The sequence below is a fragment of the Oncorhynchus clarkii genome, chromosome 2 (genome assembly GCF_045791955.1).
Source record: "Oncorhynchus clarkii lewisi isolate Uvic-CL-2024 chromosome 2, UVic_Ocla_1.0, whole genome shotgun sequence".
Taxonomy (NCBI): domain Eukaryota; kingdom Metazoa; phylum Chordata; class Actinopteri; order Salmoniformes; family Salmonidae; genus Oncorhynchus; species Oncorhynchus clarkii.
In genome coordinates, this window is record NC_092148.1 from 2113672 (window position 1) to 2136697 (window position 23026).

A 23026-nucleotide genomic window follows, 5' to 3' on the forward strand; every position below is an offset into this window, starting at 1 on the left:
TAGCTTATGCTTTCAGTACTAGATTCATTCTCTGATCTTATGATTGGGTAGGCAACATGTCAGTTCATGCTGCAAGAGCTCTGATAGGTTGGAGGACATCCTCCGAAAGTTGTCATAATTGCTGTGTAAGTCTATGGAAGGGGGTGAGAACCATGAGCCTCCTAGGATTTGTATTGAAGTCAATGTACCCAGAGGAGGGTTGAAGCTAGCTGTCCTCCGGCTACACCATGGTGCTACCCTACAGAGTGCTGCTGAGGCTACTGTAGACCTTCATTGCAACACAGTGTGTTTTAATCAATTATTTGGTGATGTGATTATATTTAGCATTGTTTTATCTAAAAAGGATAACTTTTTTAGCGTATCACTATTTACATTTTTATGAAATTCAGTGAGGAGGATTGTCCTCCCCTTCCTCCTCTGAGGAGCCTCCACTGATTTAAATATTATTTTACACAGAACTAATTCAAAGATGCCTCTGCTCCCGCACACCATCTTCTGAATGAGAGACCTGACGCTACCATGATTATCCATGACCGTGGAGGTATTCACATCTATTGGATGGGGCTCCCGATTGGTGCACTGCATCTCAGTGCTACAGACACCCTGGTGCAAATCCAGGCTGTATCACAACCGGCCGTGATTGGGCAGCGCACAATTGGCCGAGCGTCGCCCGGGTTTGGCCGGGGTAGTCCGTCATTGTAAATAAGAATTTGTTCTTAACGGACTTGCCTGGTTAAATAAAGGTTCAGTAAGAATTTGTTCTTAACTGACTTGCCTGGTTAAATAAAGGTTCAATAAGAATTTGTTCTTAACTGACTTGCCTGGTTAAATAAAGGTTCAATAAAGATGTATGTATAAGTGTTCAGAAACATATTCTATTCTTATTTACAATAAAAGTGACTCAAATTACCATTTAATTTCTGAAAATAATCTGAAGCACAACCAAAGCAAACTACAAATGCATCCACATAGTGTGTGGAGTCACAAGCTTGATGTTGTCATTGTGTGCTAAGAATATGGGACCAAACACTCAACTTTTACCAAAATGTTATACACGATAATAACATGTGTCCAAATACTTATTCATGTGCATTCATTTCTAAATGGTAAAACAGATATGTATGAAAATACCCCCAAATAAAATGTGACATTCTGTACTGTCGACCGCCATATAAAACGTTTAATCTCAAATCCCCAAATTCTGGAATATAAAGCCAAATGTAACGTTTTAGAGTCACTGTCCAAGTATGCGCTGTACGTAGGGGAGTGTACATTATAGTGCAGCAGTAGTCTGGATGCCTGGGTTTGAACCAGACCAAAGATGTTATGAAATAATAAGTAGTTCATCTCTGAACCAGACAAGACAGAGTCAGTGGTTTATCTCTGAACCAGACAGAACAGGGTCAGTAGTTTAACTCTGAACCAGACAGAACAGAGTCAGTGGTTTATCTCTGAACCAGACAGAACAGAGTCAGTAGTTTAACTCTGAACCAGACAGAACAGGGTCAGTAGTTTAACTCTGAACCAGACAGAGCAGAGTCAGTGGTTTATCTCTGAACCAGACAGAACAGTGTCAGTAGTTTAACTCTGAACCAGACAGAACAGAGTCGGTAGTTTAACTCTGAACCAGACAGAACAGAGTCGGTAGTTTAACTCTGAACCAGACAGAACAGAGTCAGTAGTTTAACTCTGAACCAGACAGAACAGAGTCAGTAGTTTAACTCTGAACCAGACAGAACAGAGTCAGTAGTTTATCTCTGAGCCAGACAGAACAGAGTCAGTAGTTTAACTCTGAACCAGACAGAACAGAGTCAGTAGTTTAACTCTGAACCAGACAGAACAGAGTCAGTAGTTTAACTCTGAACCAGACAGAACTGTGTCAGTAGTTTAACTCTGAACCAGACAGAACAGAGTCAGTGGTTTATCTCTGAACCAGACAGAACAAAGTCAGTAGTTTATCTCTGAACCAGACAGAACAGAGTCAGTGGTTTATCTCTGAACCAGACAGAACAGAGTCAGTAGTTTATCTCTGAACCAGACAGAACAGAGTCAGTGGTTTAACTCTGAACCAGACAGAACAGAGTCAGTAGTTTATCTCTGAACCAGACAGAACAAAGTCAGTAGTTTATCTCTGAACCAGACAGAACAGAGTCAGTAGTTTAACTCTGAACCAGACAGAACAGAGTCAGTAGTTTAACTCTGAACCAGACAGAACAGAGTCAGTAGTTTATCTCTGAGCCAGACAGAACAGAGTCAGTAGTTTAACTCTGAACCAGACAGAACAGAGTCAGTAGTTTAACTCTGAACCAGACAGAACAGAGTCAGTAGTTTAACTCTGAACCAGACAGAACTGTGTCAGTAGTTTAACTCTGAACCAGACAGAACAGAGTCAGTGGTTTATCTCTGAACCAGACAGAACAAAGTCAGTAGTTTATCTCTGAACCAGACAGAACAGAGTCAGTGGTTTATCTCTGAACCAGACAGAACAGAGTCAGTAGTTTATCTCTGAACCAGACAGAACAGAGTCAGTGGTTTAACTCTGAACCAGACAGAACAGAGTCAGTAGTTTATCTCTGAACCAGACAGAACAAAGTCAGTAGTTTATCTCTGAACCAGACAGAACAGAGTCAGTAGTTCATCTCTGAACCAGACAGAACAGGGTCAGTAGTTTATCTCTGAACCAGACAGAACAGAGTCAGTGGTTTATCTCTGAACCAGACAGAACAGAGTCAGTAGTTTAACTCTGAACCAGACAGAACAGTCAGTAGTTTAACTCTGAACCAGACAGAACAGAGTCAGTAGTTTATCTCTGAACCAGACAGAACAGAGTCAGTAGTTTAACTCTGAACCAGACAGAACGGAGTCAGTAGTTTAACTCTGAACCAGACAGAACAGAGTCAGCATAACGCAGTTTTTGATGTCTGCTCCCTGCTTGTCTCCCCCTCCCCCGTCTCCCCTCATCTCACTCTCCCCCTCCCCCCGTCTCCCCTCATCTCACTCTCCCCCGTCTCCCCCTCCCCCGTCTCCCCTCGTCTCACTCTCCCCCTCCCCCGTCTCCCCTCGTCTCACTCTCCCCCTCCCCCGTCTCCCCTCGTCTCACTCTCCCCCTCATCTCACTCTCCCCCTCCCCCCGTCTCCCCTCGTCTCACTCTCCCCCGTCTCCCCCTCCCCCGTCTCCCCTCGTCTCACTCTCCCCCTCCCCCGTCTCCCCTCGTCTCACTCTCCCCCTCTACCAAACCAGCAGGATACTAAGCTATTCTTCAGTTAGCTGTGTGAACTGTGGCTATAATCTCTCTGGTCAAGGTCTCCCCTCGTCTCACTCTCCCCCTCCCCCGTCTCCCCTCGTCTCACTCTCCCACTCCCCCCGTCACTCCCTCCCCCGTCTCCCCTCGTCTCACTCTCCCCCTCCCCCGTCTCCCCCTCCCTCGTCTCACTCTCCCCCTCTACCAAACCAGCAGGATACTAAGCTATTCTTCAGTTAGCTGTGTGAGCTGTGGCTATAATCTCTCTGGTCAAGGTCTTTTAGTAGTCAGTCAAAACGGGCCAAATGGTTTCAAATCTAGTCAATCTACATGCAGCTCCCTGCTGAGCAGAGATGAGATGTTTTTAAAAGCTTGACGTTGGCTTTGACCTCGACGCTGTGCCTCTAAGTTTGTCTGCATTTCATCCCGGTTGTAGGCTTTGCATTTGGATATCTGAGGCACCCATTTCATTTATTATGTCAGGAAAATCCCCCCATAAATGTGAAATGTCAGGCAAAAAATGATCCTATGTTAATTGATCTCCCTGCTGAGAGGTGCTGTGTCTGTGGACTTAGTTTAATGAGATCAAAGTGATGAAGACTTGAGCTGCCAAGCTGTAAAAAGGTATGAAATTCGGGCCAATAATGTAGTTGCTTTTTGAAGTGATGTATATATTCTTACGTTTTACTGTTTCTAAGCTCAAAGTCAAGACGCCTATCAAAGAGAACGAGTCTAACGAGAGGAATAACTTTCACCGTTTTTTTTCTTCAACATGGGAGCATCGATTAGCATTGTGGAGACTGAGTCTTCTTGGGCCTCCCCTCTGAGACTGGTTCCTCTCTAGTTTGTCCTGGCCACTGTGCTTTTGTTTCTGCTTGCTCTTAGAGTTTAGGCTGAGGTTACTGTAAAGGGTTTAGGCTGGGTTACTGTAAAAGGGTTAGGGTTTAGGCTGAGGTTACTGTAAAAGGGTTAGGGTTTAGGCTGAGGTTACTGTAAAGTGTTAGGGTTTAGTCTGGGTTACTGTGAAAGGCTTTAGGCTGAGGTTACTGTAAAGTGTTAGGGTTTAGGCTGAGGTTACTGTGAAAGGGTTTAGGCTGGGTTACTGTAAAAGGGTTTAGGCTGGGTTACTGTAAAAGGGGTTAGGCTGGGTTACTGTAAAAGGGTTAGGGTTTAGGCTGAGGTTACTGTAAAAGGGTTATGGTTTAGGCTGAGGTTACTGTAATGGGTTAGGGTTTAGGCTGAGGTTACTGTAAAAGGGTTAGGGTTTAGGCTGAGGTTACTGTAAAAGAGTTTAGGCTGAGGTTACTGTAAAAGGGTTAGGGTTTAGGCTGAGGTTACTGTAAAGGGTTAGGGTTTAGGCTGAGGTTACTGTAAAATGGTTATGGTTTAGGCTGAGGTTACTGTAATGGGTTAGGGTTTAGGCTGAGGTTACTGTAAAAGGGTTTGGGTTTAGGCTGAGGTTACTGTAAAATAGTTTAGGCTGAGGTTACTGTAAAAGGGTTAGGGTTTAGGCTGAGGTTACTGTAAAAGTGTTAGGGTTTAGGCTGAGGTTACTGTAAAAGGGTTAGGGTTTAGGCTGAGGTTACTGTAAAGGGTTTAGGCTGAGGTTACTGTAAAAGGGTTAGTGTTTAGGCTGAGGTTACTGTAAAAGTGTTAGGGTTTAGGCTGAGGTTACTGTAAAAGGGTTCGGGTTTAGGCTGAGGTTACTGTAAAGGGTTTAGGCTGAGGTTACTGTAAAAGGGTTAGTGTTTAGGCTGAGGTTACTGTAAAAGGGTTAGTGTTTAGGCTGGGTTACTGTAAAAGGGTTAGGGTTTAGGCTGAGGTTACTGTAAAAGGGTTAGGGTTTAGGCTCAGGTTACTGTGAAAGGGTTTAGGCTGGGTTACTGTAAAAGGGTTAGGGTTTAGGCTGGGTTACTGTAAAAGGGTTAGGGTTTAGGCTGGGTTACTGTAAAAGCTCAGCTGATGTAAAAGGGCTATATAAATAAATGTAATTGATTGAATGAATGATTGAGTCTCCCTTGTCCCCCTGCAGCCCCTGACGTCTCTGTCCCTGGCTGACTCTAAGCTGAAGACGGACCTCACCATTGTGCTGAATGCTCTGGGCAGCAACACCAGTCTGACCAGGGTGGATATCAGTGGGAACGCCATGGGGGACATGGGGGCTAAGATGCTGGCCAAGGCCCTGCAGATCAACAGCAAACTAAGGTGAGGAGAGGACTGTCTCAGACACTCTGATGATGGTTTGGAGAGGAGAGGACTGTCTCAGACACCCTGATGATGGTTTGGAGAGGAGAGGACTGTCTCAGACACCCTGATGATGGTTTGGAGAGGAGAGGACTGTCTCAGACACCCTGATGATGGTTTGGAGAGGAGAGGACCGTTAGATATGTGATTGATGATTCTGATCTGTTTCACCAGGACGGTGATCTGGGATAAGAACAACATCAGTCCTCAAGGTCTTCAGGATGTAGCAGCTGCTCTGGAGAAGTGAGTAGCAATGGGATTCTGTCTGTCTGTGTGTGTGTGTGTGTGTGTGTGTGTGTGTGTGTGTGTGTGTGTGTTTAAGCTGTAACAGGAAGGATATAGCAGACATATGAGTATGTCTCGAGGTGGAGAGGAGGAAGCGGGAGGATGGAAGAGCCTCTGGAAAGAGATGTCAGAGATAGATCTCCTGGGTGGAGAGATACTGTGATGGAGGCAATAGGGGGGAGCCAGAAACACCACCAGTGGACCAATGGAGATCTAGCTAGTACTGTACTGAATATGACCAGAGGACCAATGGAGATCTAGCTAGTACTGTAGTGAATATGACCAGAGGACCAATGGAGATCTAGTTAGCACTGTAGTGAATATGACCAGAGGACCAATGGAGATCTAGCTAGTACTGTAGTGAATATGACCAGAGGACCAATGGAGATCTAGTTACTACTGTAGTGAATATGACCAGAGGACCAATGGAGATCTAGTTACTACTGTAGTGAATATGACCAGAGGACCAATGGAGATCTAGTTACTACTGTAGTGAATATGACCAGAGGACCAATGGAGATCTAGCTAGTACTGTAGTGAATATGACCAGAGGACCAATGGAGATCTAGCTAGTACTGTAGTGAATATGACAAGAGGACCAATGGAGATCTAGCTAGTACTGTAGTGAATATGACCAGAGGACCAATGGAGATCTAACCACTAGGCTACCTGCCGCGCCTCCACTCTAACCACTAGGCTACCTGCCGCCCCTCCACTCTAACCACTAGGCTACCTGCCGCCCCTACACTCTAACCACTAGGCTACCTGCCGTCCCTACACTCTAACCACTAGTCTACCTGCCTGCCCCTACACTCTAACCACTAGGCTACCTGCCGTCCCTACACTCTAACCACTAGGCAACCTGCCGCCCCTACACTCTAACCACTAGGCAACCTGCCGCCCCTACACTCTAACCACTAGGCTACCTGCCATCCCAACACTCTAACCACTAGGCTACCTGCCGTCCCTACACTCTAACCACTAGGCTACCTGCCGCCCCTACACTCTAACCACTAGGCTACCTGCCGTCCCTACACTCTAACCACTAGGCAACCTGCCGCCCCTACACTCTAACCACTAGGCTACCTGCCGTCCCTCCACTCGAACCACTAGGCGACCTGCCGCCCCTACACTCTAACCACTAGGCGACCTGCCGCCCCTACACTCTAACCACTAGGCGACCTGCCGCCCCTACACTCTAACCACTAGGCGACCTGCCGCCCCTACACTCTAACCACTAGGCTACCTGCCGTCCCTACACTCTAACCACTAGGCTACCTGTCGTCCCTACACTCTAACCACTAGGCTACCTGCCGCCCCTACACTCTAACCACTAGGCGACCTGCCGTCCCTACACTCTAACCACTAGGCTACCTGCCGTCCCTACACTCTAACCACTAGGCTACCTGCCATCCCTACACTCTAACCACTAGGCTACCTGCCGTCCCTACACTCTAACCACTAGGCTACCTGCCGTCCCTACACTCTAACCACTAGGCTACCTGCCGTCCCTACACTCTAACCACTAGGCTACCTGCCGTCCCTACACTCTAACCACTAGGCGACCTGCCGTCCCTACACTCTAACCACTAGGCTACCTGCCGTCCCTACACTCTAACCACTAGGCTACCTGTCGTCCCTACACTCTAACCACTAGGCTACCTGCCGCCCCTACACTCTAACCACTAGGCGACCTGCCGTCCCTACACTCTAACCACTAGGCTACCTGCCGTCCCTACACTCTAACCACTAGGCTACCTGCCATCCCTACACTCTAACCACTAGGCTACCTGCCGTCCCTACACTCTAACCACTAGGCTACCTGCCGTCCCTACACTCTAACCACTAGGCTACCTGCCGTCCCTACACTCTAACCACTAGGCTACCTGCCGTCCCTACACTCTAACCACTAGGCTACCTGCCGTCCCTACACTCTAACCACTAGGCTACCTGCCATCCCTACACTCTAACCACTAGGCTACCTGCCGTCCCTACACTCTAACCACTAGGCTACCTGCCGTCCCTACACTCTATCCACTAGGCTACCTGCCGTCCCTACACTCTAACCACTAGCCTACCTGCCTGCCCCTACACTCTAACCACTAGGCTACCTGCCGCCTCTCCACTCTAACCACTAGGCTACCTGCCGTCCCTACACTCTAACCACTAGGCTACCTGCCGCCTCTCCACTCTAACCACTAGGCTACCTGCCGCCTCTCCACTCTAACCACTACTGTGGTGAATTATTATGACCAGAAACACTTCCAGAATACAAATGATGATACAGCAGGCTGCTGTGGTGAGGAAAGAAAACAGTGTGGTTATTGTGTACCTCTCTGCTCTGCTTGGCTCTGGGCCTGCTGTTCATCCCTGGAAGCACAGACAGGGTGGAGGGGGAGAGAGAGAGGGTTGAATGGGGGGTAGAGAGGAGGTTAGCAGAGAGAGAGAGAGGTAGAGGAGGGGGGAGGAAAAGAGAGAGTGGAGGGTGCAGCAGGAGAGAAATAGGATAGAGAGAGAGAGAGAGAGGGTGGGGTAGAGAGAAGAGAGAGAGAGAGAGAGAGAGGGTGCGGTAGAGAGAGAGAGAGAGAGAGAAAGAGGAGGAATGGCAGACAAACACCAGACAGAGCACCATGTGATTGGCTGTCTATTAATTTAGAGCTGAATGATATTAGGATCCACTCAGTCAGAGTGTCTGGGCATTTTCTTTGTTTCATCCTCATTTAAATAGAATCTACATTCTGTAATTGCTGCATAACAATGAACGTTGGCTGGATGCTTAACTAGCGCCCTGTGAGGAATCTGGGAGGCTGGTGATTTGTCACCAGATTTGTTTTGTGATGAGGATGGATGTGTACCCTGTGGTACACATGGTGGAGAGAAGAGGGGAGAGAGATGGAGAGAGAAAGGGGAGAGGGTGAGAGATGGAGAGAGAGATGGGGAGAGAGAGGGAGAGTGGGGAGAGGGAGAGAGAAGGGGAGAGATGGAGAGAGAGAGGGAAGGGGAGAGATGGAGAGAGGAGAGGAGAGATGGGGAGAGAGAGAGGGATAAAGGGGAGAGAGAAGGGAAGAGATGGAGAGAGGAGAGGGAGAGGAAATGGGAGATATGGAGAGGGAGAGGGAGAGAGAAAGGGAAGATATGGAGAGAGAGAGTGGGGAGAGGGAGAGAGATGGAGAGGGGAGAGGGAGAGAGAAGGGGAGATATGGAGAGAGAGAGAGGGAGAGAGGGAAGATATGGAGAGAGAGAGTGGGGAGAGAGAGAGATGGAGAGGGAGATGGGAGAGGGAGAGATGGAGATAGGAGAGAGGAGGGTAGAGGGAGAGAGGAGGGTAGAGGGAAAGAGAAGGGGGAGATAGGGAGAGGGGAGAGAGGGGAGAGGGGAGAGGGAGAGAGAAGGGGAGAGGGAAAGAGAAGGGGGAGATAGGGAGAGAGGGGAGAGGGAGAGAGATGGAGATAGGAGAGGGAGAGAGGAGGGTAGAGGGAGAGAGGAGGGTAGAGGGAAAGAGAAGGGGGAGATAGGGAGAGAGGGGAGAGGGAGAGGGAGAGAGACCGTCACATACACATGGTTAGCAGATGTTAATGCGAGTGTAGTGAAATGCTTGTGCCTCTAGTTCCAACAGTACAATAATATCTAACAAGTAATCTAACAATTCCACAACAACTACCTAATACACACAAATCTAAAGGGGTGAATGAGAATATGTACATGTAAGTATATGGATGAGCGATGGCCAAGCGGCATAGGCAAGGTGCAATAGATGGTATAAAATACGGTATATACATGTGATGTAAGATATGTAAACATTAAACATTATTAAAGTGCCATTATTTAAAGTGCCATTATTTAAAGTGCCATTGTTTAGAGTGACTAGTGATCCATTTATTAAAGTGGCCAGTGATTGGTTCTCAATGTAGGCAGCTGCCTCTCTGTGTTAGTGATGGCTGTTTAGCAGTCTGATGGCCTTGAGATAGAAGCTATTTTTCAGTCTCTCGGTCCCAGCTATGATGCACCTGTACTGACCTCGCCTTCTGGATGGTAGCGGGGTGAACAGGCAGTGGCTCGGGTGGTTGTTGTCCATGATGATCTTTTTGGCCTTCCTGTGACATCGGGTGCTGTAGTTGTCCTGACCTGAAAGCAGGTAGTTTGCTCCTGGTGATGCGTTGTGCAGACCTCATCACCCTCTGGAGAGCCTTGCGGTTGAGGGCGGTGCAGTTGCCGTACCAGGCGGTGATACAGCCCGACAGGATGCTCTCGATTGTGCATCCGTAAAAGTTTGTCAGGGTTTTGGGTGACAAGGCACATTTCTTCAGCCTCCTGAGGTTGAAGAGGCGCTGTTACGCCTTCTTCACCTCACTGTCAGCTACAATAAATGCATCCTCAGGATATATGGTTTCCAGTTTACATAGAGTCCAGGGAAGCGGGACTATAGCTAAGAGATAACTGGCTATCTTTAGGTAAACACCCTGGGTTTATTAGAGAAGTGGCCATCTTTAGGTAAACACCCTGGGTTTATTAGATAGGTGGTCATCTTTAGGTAAACACCCTGGGTTTACTAGAGAAGTGGCCATCTTTAGGTAAACACCCTGGGTTTACTAGAGAAGTGGCCATCTTTAGGTAATCACCCTGGGTTTACTAGAGAAGTGGCCATCTTTAGGTAAACACCTTGGGTCTACTAGATAACTGGCCATCTTTAGGTAAACACTCTGGGTTTACTAGAGAAGTGGCCATCTTTAGGTAAACACCCTGGGTTTACTAGAGAAGTGGCCATCTTTAGGTAAACACCCTGGGTTTACTAGAGAAGTGGCCATCTTTAGGTAAACACCCTGGGTTTACTAGAGAAGTGGCCATCTTTAGGTAAACACCCTGGGTTTATTAGATAGGTGGTCATCTTTAGGTAAACACCCTGGGTTTACTAGAGAAGTGGCCATCTTTAGGTAAACACCCTGGGTTTACTAGAGAAGTGGCCATCTTTAGGTAAACACCCTGGGTTTACTAGAGAAGTGGCCATCTTTAGGTAAACACCCTGGGTTTACTAGAGAAGTGGCCATCTTTAGGTAAACACCCTGGGTTTACTAGAGAAGTGGCCATCTTTAGGTAAACACCCTGGGTTTACTAGAGAAGTGGCCATCTTTAGGTAAACACCCTGGGTTTACTAGAGAAGTGGCCATCTTTAGGTAAACACCCTGGGTTTACTAGAGAAGTGGCCATCTTTAGGTAAACACCCTGGGTTTACTAGAGAAGTGGCCATCTTTAGGTAAACACCCTGGGTTTACTAGAGAAGTGGCCATCTTTAGGTAAACACCCTGGGTTTACTAGAGAAGTGGCCATCTTTAGGTAAACACCCTGGGTTTACTAGAGAAGTGGCCATCTTTAGGTAAACACCCTGGGTTTACTAGAGAAGTGGCCATCTTTAGGTAAACACCCTGGGTTTACTAGAGAAGTGGCCATCTTTAGGTAAACACCCTGGGTTTACTAGAGAAGTGGCCATCTTTAGGTAAACACCCTGGGTTTACTAGAGAAGTGGCCATCTTTAGGTAAACACCCTGGGTTTACTAGAGAAGTGGCCATCTTTAGGTAAACACCCTGGGTTTACTAGAGAAGTGGCCATCTTTAGGTAAACACCCTGGGTTTACTAGAGAAGTGGCCATCTTTAGGTAAACACCCTGGGTTTATTAGAGAAGTGGCCATCTTTAGGTAAACACCCTGGGTTTATTAGAGAAGTGGCCATCTTTAGGTAAACACCCTGGGTTTATTAGAGAAGTGGCCATCTTTAGGTAAACACCCTGGGTTTATTAGAGAAGTGGCCATCTTTAGGTAAACACCCTGGGTTTATTACTACTGTATAGGCTGCTTGCTATATGTTCTCCCCGACCTCATATTCCCATCGGCCAAACCTGTTCCCCTGTCTGAATAGACCCGGTTCAGTCTGCTACCTGCTCTGGCTGTGATTTCACTGAGGAGTAGTGAAACGACTGAACATATTGGGCCAGTTCCTTAGCTGTCCCTCGGAGACGTAAAGCTGCATCTGGATAAATACAAAAGAGATTTTCAAAGCGACTGTTGCTTTTTACAGCTCTTTTTTTCTTTAACCAAACGGTGATATCAATCCCAAGATGTTTCCGGAGCGTTGGCTTGTTGTGAGACTGTTGATCAAAGCCCCTATAGTGAGTGGATGTATATTCTAGTTGTCCCAGAGGAGCCGTGTTTGAAGGAGGTTCCAGTTATGTAGAGGAGTGTGTTTGATCAGGTATCGTAGGAGCTGGTCGTCCCTGAGTCTCTGTAAGGTTCAGTCATTAACTATTCCCTTTAGTGACACACTGAGGCCTTTCTGACTACATATAAAGAATGAATCTACCGTTGAGCTGCTTCACCTGAGAGACAGACACTCAATCAGTTCAGTCCCAGACTTCTCTCTGTCTCTCTCTCTGTCTCTCTCTGTCTCTGTCTCTCTCTGTCTCTCTCTGTCTCTCTCTCTCTCTGTCTCTGTCTCTGTCTCTCTCTCTGTCTCTCTCTCTGTCTCTCTGTCTCTCCCGCTCTCTCTGTCTCTCCCTCTGTCTCTCTGTCTCTCCCTCTCTCTCTCTCCCTCTGTCTCTCTCTCTCTCTCTCTCTCTGTCTCTGTCTCGCCCTCTCTCTCTGTCTCTCTGTCTCTCTCTCTCTCTCTCATTATTAATGTACTATTCTGGGCTGACTTTCCAACTGCAGAGGATCAGTAACCTCACTTAACGATGTCAAGTCACAATCAATTAGGAGATGAAATGGCTTGTTTCAGACCTGCTCTTCTCCCTGTCAGCAGCCAGGGGCTGGGCCCTCACACACACACACAAACAGTAACACACACACACACACCGACACAGACACACAGTAACACACACACAGTAACACACACACACACACACAGACAGTCTTGTACAACTAACCTTGTAGGGACACAAAATTCAGTCATATTTTCCCTAAACCTTAGCCCCAAAACCTAACCCTAATTCTAACCTTAACCCTAAACCCCCTAGAAATAGCATTTGACCTTGTGGGGACTAACAAAATGTGGTCCCTACATGTGGTCCCTATTCACATTAGTTGAATCAGATACTGTATGCATTATAATGCTAAAATAATCACATTAGTTGAATCAGATACTGTGTGCATTATAATGCTAAAAGAATCACATTAGTTGAATCAGATACTGTGTGCATTATAATGCTAAAAGAATCACATTAGTTGAATCAGATACTGTGTGCATTATAATGCTAAAAGAATCACATTAGTTGAATCAGATACTGTGTGCATTATAATGCTAAAAGAATCACATTAGTTGAATCAGATACTGTATCTATTATAAAACTAAAATAATCACATTAGTTGAATCAGATACTGTATCTATTATAAAACTAAAAGAATCACATTAGTTGAATCAGATACTGTATCTATTATAAAACTAAAATAATCACATTAGTTGAATCAGATACTGTGTTACGGTTTTCTTCCGTCAAAGGAGAGGAGGACCAAAATGCAGCGTGGTTATTTCGATTCATCTTTAATAAAGATAATGACGAACCATTCAAAAACACTAAACGTAACATGAAAAACCAAAACACCCCTATCTGGTGCAAACAGAGACAGGAACAATCACCCACCAAACACTCAAAGAATATGGCTGCCTAAATATGGTTCCCAATCAGAGACAACGATAAACACCTGCCTCTGATTGAGAACCACTCCAGGCAACCATAGACTTTCCTAGACAACTCTACTATACCACAATCCCATTACCTACAAAAAACCCCTAGACAAAACACACCACATAATAAACCCATGTCACACCCTGGCCTGACCAAAATAATAAAGAAAACACTAAATACTAAGACCAGGGTGTGACATACTGTATCCATTATAATGTTAGAACCTATGCTGCCACATTATAATAGTCATGACTGGCTTTTAAACCAATTCATATTTCTATAACTAACTGAGTCATAATGTTTAAATATGAATACAGCAATCACATATGAATGACAATATCTGGTTAAATATGACTGGAATGAATAAGTATATTATACTATCTGTTTAAACTTTGCTCAATTTATGAGACCGTCCATCTCCTTGACAGAAACTTCACCATCCGGTTCATGCCTATCCCCATCATCGATGCGTCTCAGGCTCTCAAAGCCAGCCCAGAGAAGACTGAGGATGCCCTGCTCAAGGTGAGTCAGTCTCTTAAAGCCCAGAGAAGACTGAGGATGCCCTGCTCAAGGTGAGTCAGTCTCTTAAAGCCAGCTCAGAGAAGACTGAGGACGCCCTGCTCAAGGTGAGTCAGTCTCTTAAAGCCCAGAGAAGACTGAGGACGTCTCTTAAAGCCCAGAGAAGACTGAGGATGCCCTGCTCAAGGTGAGTCAGTCTCTTAAAGCTCAGAGAAGACTGAGGACGTCTCTTAAAGCCCAGAGAAGACTGAGGATGCCCTGCTCAAGGTGAGTCAGTCTCTTAAAGCCCAGAGAAGACTGAGGATGCCCTGCTCAAGGTGAGTCAGTCTCTTAAAGCCCAGAGAAGACTGAGGATGCCCTGCTCAAGGTGAGTCAGTCTCTTAAAGCCCAGAGAAGACTGAGGATGCCCTGCTCAAGGTGAGTCAGTCTCTTAAAGCCCAGAGAAGACTGAGGACGTCTCTTAAAGCCCAGAGAAGACTGAGGATGCCCTGCTCAAGGTGAGTCAGGCTCTCAAAGCCAGCCCAGAGAAGACTGAGGATGCCCTGCTCAAGGTGAGTCAGTCTCTTAAAGCCCAGAGAAGACTGAGGATGCCCTGCTCAAGGTGAGTCAGTCTCTTAAAGCCCAGAGAAGACTGAGGATGCCCTGCTCAAGGTGAGTCAGTCTCTTAAAGCTCAGAGAAGACTGAGGATGCCCTGCTCAAGGTGAGTCAGTCTCTTAAAGCCCAGAGAAGACTGAGGACGCCCTGCTCAAGGTGAGTCAGTCTCTTAAAGCCCAGAGAAGACTGAGGATGCCCTGCTCAAGGTGAGTCAGTCTCTTAAAGCTCAGAGAAGACTGAGGATGCCCTGCTCAAGGTGAGTCAGTCTCTTAAAGCCAGCCCAGAGAAGACTGAGGATGCCCTGCTCAAGGTGAGTCAGTCTCTTAAAGCCAGCCCAGAGAAGACTGAGGATGCCCTGCTCAAGGTGAGTCAGTCTCTTAAAGCCCAGAGAAGACTGAGGATGCCCTGCTCAAGGTGAGTCAGTCTCTTAAAGCCCAGAGAAGACTGAGGATGCCCTGCTCAAGGTGAGTCAGTCTCTTAAAGCCCAGAGAAGACTGAAGATGCCCTGCTCAAGGTGAGTCAGTCTCTTAAAGCCCAGAGAAGACTGAGGATGCCCTGCTCAAGGTGAGTCAGTCTCTTAAAGCCCAGAGAAGACTGAGGATGCCCTGCTCAAGGTGAGTCAGTCTCTTAAAGCCCAGAGAAGACTGAGGATGCCCTGCTCAAGGTGAGTCAGTCTCTTAAAGCCCAGAGAAGACTGAGGATGCCCTGCTCAAGGTGAGTCAGTCTCTTAAAGCCAGCCCAGAGAAGACTGAGGACGCCCTGCTCAAGGTGAGTCAGTCTCTTAAAGCCCAGAGAAGACTGAAGATGCCCTGCTCAAGGTGAGTCAGTCTCTTAAAGCCCAGAGAAGACAGAAGGTGAGTCAGTCTCTTAAAGCCCAGAGAAGACTGAGGATGCCCTGCTCAAGGTGAGTCAGTCTCTTAAAGTCCAGAGAAGACTGAGGACGCCCTGCTCAAGGTGAGTCAGTCTCTTAAAGCAAGCCCAGAGAAGACTGAGGATGCCCTGCTCAAGGTGAGTCAGTCTCTTAAAGCCAGCCCAGAGAAGACTGAGGATGCCCTGCTCAAGGTGAGTCAGTCTCTTAAAGCCAGCCCAGAGAAGACTGAGGACACCCTGCTCAAGGTGAGTCAGTCTCTTAAAGCCCAGAGAAGACTGAGGACGCCCTGCTCAAGGTGAGTCAGTCTCTTAAAGCCAGCCCAGAGAAGACTGAGGACGCCCTGCTCAAGGTGAGTCAGTCTCTTAAAGCTCAGAGAAGACTGAAGATGCCCTGCTCAAGGTGAGTCAGTCTCTTAAAGCCCAGAGAAGACTGAGGACGTCTCTTAAAGCCCAGAGAAGACTGAGGATGCCCTGCTCAAGGTGAGTCAGGCTCTCAAAGCCAGCCCAGAGAAGACTGAGGATGCCCTGCTCAAGGTGAGTCAGTCTCTTAAAGCCCAGAGAAGACTGAGGATGCCCTGCTCAAGGTGAGTCAGTCTCTTAAAGCCCAGAGAAGACTGAGGATGCCCTGCTCAAGGTGAGTCAGTCTCTTAAAGCTCAGAGAAGACTGAGGATGCCCTGCTCAAGGTGAGTCAGTCTCTTAAAGCCCAGAGAAGACTGAGGACGCCCTGCTCAAGGTGAGTCAGTCTCTTAAAGCCCAGAGAAGACTGAGGACGCCCTGCTCAAGGTGAGTCAGTCTCTTAAAGCCAGCCCAGAGAAGACTGAGGACGCCCTGCTCAAGGTGAGTCAGTCTCTTAAAGCTCAGAGAAGACTGAAGATGCCCTGCTCAAGGTGAGTCAGTCTCTTAAAGCCCAGAGAAGACTGAGGACGTCTCTTAAAGCCCAGAGAAGACTGAAGGTGAGTCAGACTCTTCAAACCTTTGAGGACCTGGTTGAACTATCAATCAATATGATTATTTTTCCAATTGGGATTTGTTGTGTAGTCTGGGTACAAAAACAATTCTAACATATATATATTCACCTAACACACAAATACAATAACAAAATCTATGATTTATAACCATTTTGCTACTTGGATATCATTGCTATGACAAATGGCTGACAGTGTAATGCTCTCTGCTCTCTTCAGATTGAGAACTACCTGTTCCGGAACCATGAGACTCGTCAATACCTCCAGGAGCAGGCCTACCGCCTCCAACAGGGCATCGTTACCACCACCACTCAGCAGGTGACACGCGCTCAACAGTATTTAAAAACACAGTACCATCTAAATACAGCCGCAGAGGTAAAACCGGGGTCAGCAACATGGGGGGTCAGTAACACGGGGGTCAGTAACATGGGGGGTCAGCAACATGGGGGGTCAGTAACACGGGGGGTTAGTAACACGGGGGGTTAGTAACACGGGGGTCAGTAACACGGGGGGTCAGCAACACGGGGGGTCAGCAACACAGGGGGTCAGCGACATGGGGGGTCAGCGACACAGGGGGGGTCAGTAACACGGGGGGTCAACAACACGGGGGGTCAGTAACACGGGGGGTCAGTAACACGGGGGGTCAACAACACGGGGGGTCAACAACACGGGGGGTCAGCAACACGGGGGGGTCAGCAACACGGGGGGGTCAGCGACACGTGGGTCAGCGACACAGGGGTCATAGCTCGACTTGATTTTGTTGACGTGTTGAGCGTAGCACTGTGTTTAATCACCCCACTAACAGCCTGTAATCGCCCTCCTGTGAAACTGTCTCCCCTGACCACTGGTTAACACTGAGGTTGCTGCAGGAGGGACTGGTGTACTTCATAAAATAGATGGCGTCATGAGGAAGGAAAAATATGTGGATATATTGAAGCAACATCTCAAAACATCAGTCAGGACAAAGTTAAAGCTCGGTCATAAATGGGTCTTCCAAATGGACAATGACACCTAGCATACTTCCAAAGTTATGGCAAAATGGCTTAAGGACAATAAAGTCAAGGTATTGGAGTGGCCATCACAAAGCCCTGACCTCAATCCTATAGAACATTTGTGGGCAGAACTAAAAAAGCATGTACGAGCAAGGAGGCCTACAAACCTGACTCAGTTACACCAGCTATGTGAGACACGATGCTTAGTGATTCATTTCATGGTGAAGATGAGAGATGATTCTTAGTGATTCATTTCATGGTTAAAATGAGACACGATTCATGGTATAGATGAGACACGATGCTTAGTGATTCATTTCATGGTGAAGATGAGAGATGATTCTTAGTGATTCATTTCATGGTTAAAATGAGACACGATTCATGGTATAGCTGAGACACGATGCTTAGTGATTCACTTCATGGTGAAGATGAGAGATGATTCTTAGTGATTTATTTCATGGTTAAAATGAGACACGATTCTTAGTGATTCATTTCATGGTGAAGATGAGACATGATTCTTAGTGATTGATTTCATGGTTAAAATGAGACACGATTCTTAGTGATTCATTTCATGGTGAAGATGACACACGATTCTTAATGATTCATTTCATGGTGAAGATGAGACACGATGCTTAGTGATTCATTTCATGGTGAAGATGAGACACGATTCTTAGTGATTCATTTCATGGTGAAGATGAGACATGATTCTTAGTGATTAATTTCATGGTGAAGATGAGACATGATTCTTAGTGATTCATTTAATGTGAAGATGAGACACGATGCTTAGTGATTCATTTCATGGTGAAGATGAGACATGATTCTTAGTGATTCATTTAATGTGAAGATGAGACACGATGCTTAGTGATTCATTTCATGGTGAAGATGAGACATGATTCTTAGTGATTCATTTAATGTGAAGATGAGACACGATGCTTAGTGATTCATTTCATGGTGAAGATGAGACATGATTCATTTCATGGTGAAGATGAGACATGATTCTTAGTGATTGATTTCATGGTGTAGATGTGTGACGGTTTGTATTTCCTGTAATTTGAGAGGAGCGTGAAGAGATGGGATTGTCCTCGAGTCTACTATTCCTCTCAGATTGTCTGTTTTAGGTTTCACTGCTAGACAGATAACTGCTTTGTTCCTGTCTCACACTCTTCTTCTTCAGATGATTGACAGAATCTGTGTGAAAGTCCAGGACCATCTCAACTCCCTGAGGAACTCAGAGACAGACGTGGTCTTAGACGACGTCAAGACGGCCGAAAACCTGATGAAGGATGCCAGGAACTCCAAAACGGTGACTGGTCATTTTACTCTGGGCATTTAGTTAAGATCTAACCCATAATCCAACATTTTGAATGTTACAACCCTTTTTCTAACCCTTTCCTCCTCTCCTCCTCCTCTCCCCTCCTCTCCTCCTCCTGTCCTCTCCTCCTCCTCCTCTCCCCTCCTCTCCTTTCCTCCTCCTCTCCTCTTCCTGTCCTCTCCTCCTCCTCCTGTCCTCTCCTCCTCCTCCTATCCTCTCCTCCTCCTCCTCTCCCCTCCTCTCCTTTCCTCCTCCTGTCCTCTCCTTTCCTCCTGTCCCCCTCTCCTCCTACTGTCCTCTCCTCCTCCTGTCCTCCTCTCCCCTCTCTTCCTCCACTCCTCCTCCTGTCCTCTCCTACTCCTGTCCTCCTCTCCTCCACCTGTCCTATCCTCCTCCTGTCCTCCTCTCCCCTCTCTTCCGCCTCTCCTCCACCTGTCCTCCTGTCCTCCTCCTGTCTTCCTCCTCTCCTCCCCCCAGCTGCTTCCTAACCTGTACCACCTGGGAGCAGCGTCCAGAGAAGAGGTCAACGGTCAGTCAGTAGGACCCATCCAGGAGAAACTGGAGTCCATGGCTGGAGAGGTGGCCAGGGTCATGGATGAACAGCTACAGGTAGGGGGGCCATGGTTTTAAACAGGCACAAAAAGTCAAGGAAGTCAATGTTTGAAGAAAACTGATGATGGGTCAAAATGTTGATGAGGGGTCTCCCGAGTGGCGCAGCGGTCTAAGACACTGCCTCGCAGAGCTAGAGGCGTCACTACAGACCCGGGTTCGATCCCGGGCTGTATCACAACCGGCGGCTAGCCTCCGGGTTAAGAGGGCGGGTGTTAAGAAGAAGCGCGGTTTGGCGGGTCATGTTTCAGAGGACGCATGACTCCACCTTCGCCTCCCGAGCCCGTTGGGGAGTTGCAGCGATGAGACAAGATCGAAATTGGCGAGAAAAAGTGGGTAAAAAAAGATATCTGTCTATAAATTAGACTAGAATATGATGCCAGGATACTGCTCTGAACAGGATCCATCTCCAGAAATGTGTATGTTTCAAAAGAGCAGGGTTCTGCCATCCTAAAAGACAGTTTGACCAGAGTGGATATTTATTGGTTTGGGCAGCAGTACATTCTTGGCAGGTAGGCAGACTCCTGAGTTAACAGTCCCGTCTCTCTCCGCCCTCCAGACCCCCCCACCCCCCCACACACACACGTAGCCTTGCGTATTCTCCTGTTTTCCCAGTCCCTCAGACATATTGACTGTTGAGACGTCCAGAGCTGGATTGTACAGGGATAACTCCCAGGCCTTAACACTGTGGTTGTTGTTGTGTCAGCAGAGGAGCTGGCATGTTTCCCTCCGCCTGTAATCAGAGCAGAGAGAAGGAGTTCTGTGAGGGAGCCTGACACACACACACACACATATACACACACACACACACACATATACACACACACACACACACATATACACACACACACACACACACACACACATACACACACACACACACACACACACACATACACACACATACACACACACATACACACACACACACACACACACACACACACACACACATACACACACATACACACACATACACACACACACACACACACACACACACACACACATACACACACACATACACACACAGACACACACACACAGACACACACACAAACACACATACATACACACACAGACACAGACACACACACAAACACACATACTGTACAGACAGATACACACACATTATGTTATTTCAGTTGTCTAGATGTGATGTCTTATAGCTCATCTTTCCAGGGTCTGTTGGAGTCCATGGTGGATGTCTAGATGTGATGTCTTATAGCTCATCTTTCCAGGGTCTGTTGGAGTCCATGGTGGATGCTGCGGAGGGTCTCTGTCCCCATGTGATGAGGAAGACTAACCTTCGTCAGGACCTGATCAAAGCCAGCACAGCTAAGATGGTGGTTCCCCGTAGCTTCGTCAAGAACACCCTGCTGGAACAGTCTGGAGTCGACATCATCAACAAGATCAGGTGAGACTAGAGTTGTATCGTGTTTATATGACAAGACTTCACTCCACACTAATGATGTCCAGACTTCATTAAAAAACTCAACATTATTTTTGCTGTTGTCCTGAAATCACTCACCTCCATGTCCTTGTTCTCTTGGCTGAATGAACTACGACCTCTGGCTGACAAGCCTGAGTACATTGAGAAGCAGAATCCTGGTGTATTGCTTTTATATTGTGATATCTACAGAGGTGACGTGTCTGTCTGTGTCCTCTGTCACTGTCTGTGTCCTCTGTCACTGTCTGTGTCCTCTGTCACTGTCTGTGTCCTCTGTCACTGTCTGTGTCCTCTGTCACTGTCTGTGTCCTCTGTCCCTGTCTGTGTCCTCTGTCACTGTCTGTGTTAAGGTCATAGCAGTGGCCCTGATTGTTAGATTCCCACTTATTGGTCCTGTAGACAGTGTGCAGGTGTCTATCCTTCTAGTGTAGATTCCCACTTATTGGTCCTGTAGTTGGACAGTGTGCAGGTGTCTATCCTTCTACTGTAGATTCCCACTGTCATTTAGAACGCCAGGGGGTTGTTCACAGCCTGCTGGTCTGATGGCCCACAAAGCCTTGCCTCAGTGTTGACCCTGTGAAGTGGGAATGAATGAAGCCTCTCTCCTCTTTCTGACTTCATCCCTCTGTTTCTCTCCTCTTCATCAATCTGTTTCTCTCCTCTTCATCCCTGTTTCTCTCCTCTTCATCCCTGTTTCTCTCCTCTTCATCAATCTGTTTCTCTCCTCTTCATCCCTCTATTTTTCTCCTCTTCCCCCCTCTGTTTCTCTCCTCTTCCCCTCTGTTTCTCTCCTCTTCATCCCTCTGTTTTCTCCTCTTCCCCTCTCTGTTTCTCTCCTCTTCATCAATCTGTTTCTCTCCTCTTCCCCTCTCTGTTTCTCTCCTCTTCATCAATCTGTTTCTCTCCTCTTCATCCCTCTATTTTTCTCCTCTTCCCCCCTCTGTTTCTCTCCTCTTCATCCCTCTGTTTCTCTCCTCTTCATCCCTCTGTTTTCTCCTCTTCCCCTCTCTGTTTCTCTCCTCTTCATCAATCTGTTTCTCTCCTCTTCCCCTCTCTGTTTCTCTCCTCTTCATCCCTCTGTTTCTCTCCTCTTCCCCTCTGTTTCTCTCCTCTTCATCCCTCTGTTTTCTCCTCTTCCCCTCTCTGTTTCTCTCCTAGTGAGGTAAAGCTGAGCCTGGCTTCCTTCCTCTCAGACCGTATCGTAGATGAGATCCTAGAAGCCCTGTCTGGCTCTCAGCACACACTGGTGAGTCTTAATCATGCCTGGAGATACAGTGCAATCACTACTCATGATAACATGACAACACATCACTACTCATGGTAACCATGACAACACATCACTGCTCGTGGTAACCATGACAACACATCACTGCTCATGGTAACCATGACAACACATCACTGCTCATGATAATATGACAACACATTCTGTGAAATTCTAACATGAATTCTATGATTCATACTGAGTCAGTCACTGGTTCACTAGTACAGGTGTATGATCATATAGGTCATATATAATAACACACAGTAATAGTGACCATAGTAACAGTGACCATAGTAACAGTAACAGTGACCATAGTAACAGTGACCATAGTAACAGTAACAGTGACCATAGTAACAGTAATAGTGACCATAATAACAGTAGTAGTGACCATAGTAACAGTAATAGTGGCCATAGTAACAGTAATAGTGACTATAGTGACAGTAATAGTGAACATAGTAACAGTAATAGTGAACATAGTAATAGTGACTATAGTAACAGTAATTGTGACCATAGTAACAGTAATAGTGAACATAGTAACAATAATAGTGACTATAGTAACAGTAAGAGTGACCATAGTAACAGTAATAGTGAACATAGTAACAGTTATAGTGAACATAGTAACAGTAAGAGTGACCATAGTAATAGTGACCATAATAACAGTAGTAGTGACCATAGTAACAGTAATAGTGACCATAGTAACAGTAATAGTAACTATAGTGACAGTAATAGTGAACATAGTAACAGTAATAGTGAACATAGTAATAGTGACTATAGTAACAGTAATTGTGACCATAGTAACAGTAATAGTGAACATAGTAACAGTGATAGTGACTATAGTAGCAGTAATAGTGACCATAGTAACAGTAATAGTGAACATAGTAACAGTAATTGTGACCATAGTAATAGTTACTATGGTAACAGTAATAGTGACCACAGTAACAGTAATAGTGACCATAGTAACAGTTATAGTGACTATAGTAACAGTAATAGTGAACATAGTAACAGTAATAG

At 46.6% G+C, this 23026-nt stretch overlaps 1 protein-coding gene across 1 annotated transcript in view; it reads left to right on the forward strand.

Annotated features, from left to right (window-relative positions):
• Nucleotides 1-23026, forward strand: part of LOC139419375 (F-actin-uncapping protein LRRC16A-like) — a 211833-nt gene that overhangs the window by 160242 nt on the left and 28565 nt on the right. Inside the window, exons 21-28 of the mRNA XM_071169322.1 lie at nucleotides 5275-5447; nucleotides 5661-5729; nucleotides 13873-13966; nucleotides 16614-16712; nucleotides 18558-18686; nucleotides 19173-19304; nucleotides 20546-20721; nucleotides 21913-22000. Of these exons, the coding sequence (XP_071025423.1) occupies nucleotides 5275-5447; nucleotides 5661-5729; nucleotides 13873-13966; nucleotides 16614-16712; nucleotides 18558-18686; nucleotides 19173-19304; nucleotides 20546-20721; nucleotides 21913-22000 (960 nt within the window). The remainder of the gene's footprint in view (nucleotides 1-5274; nucleotides 5448-5660; nucleotides 5730-13872; nucleotides 13967-16613; nucleotides 16713-18557; nucleotides 18687-19172; nucleotides 19305-20545; nucleotides 20722-21912; nucleotides 22001-23026) is intronic.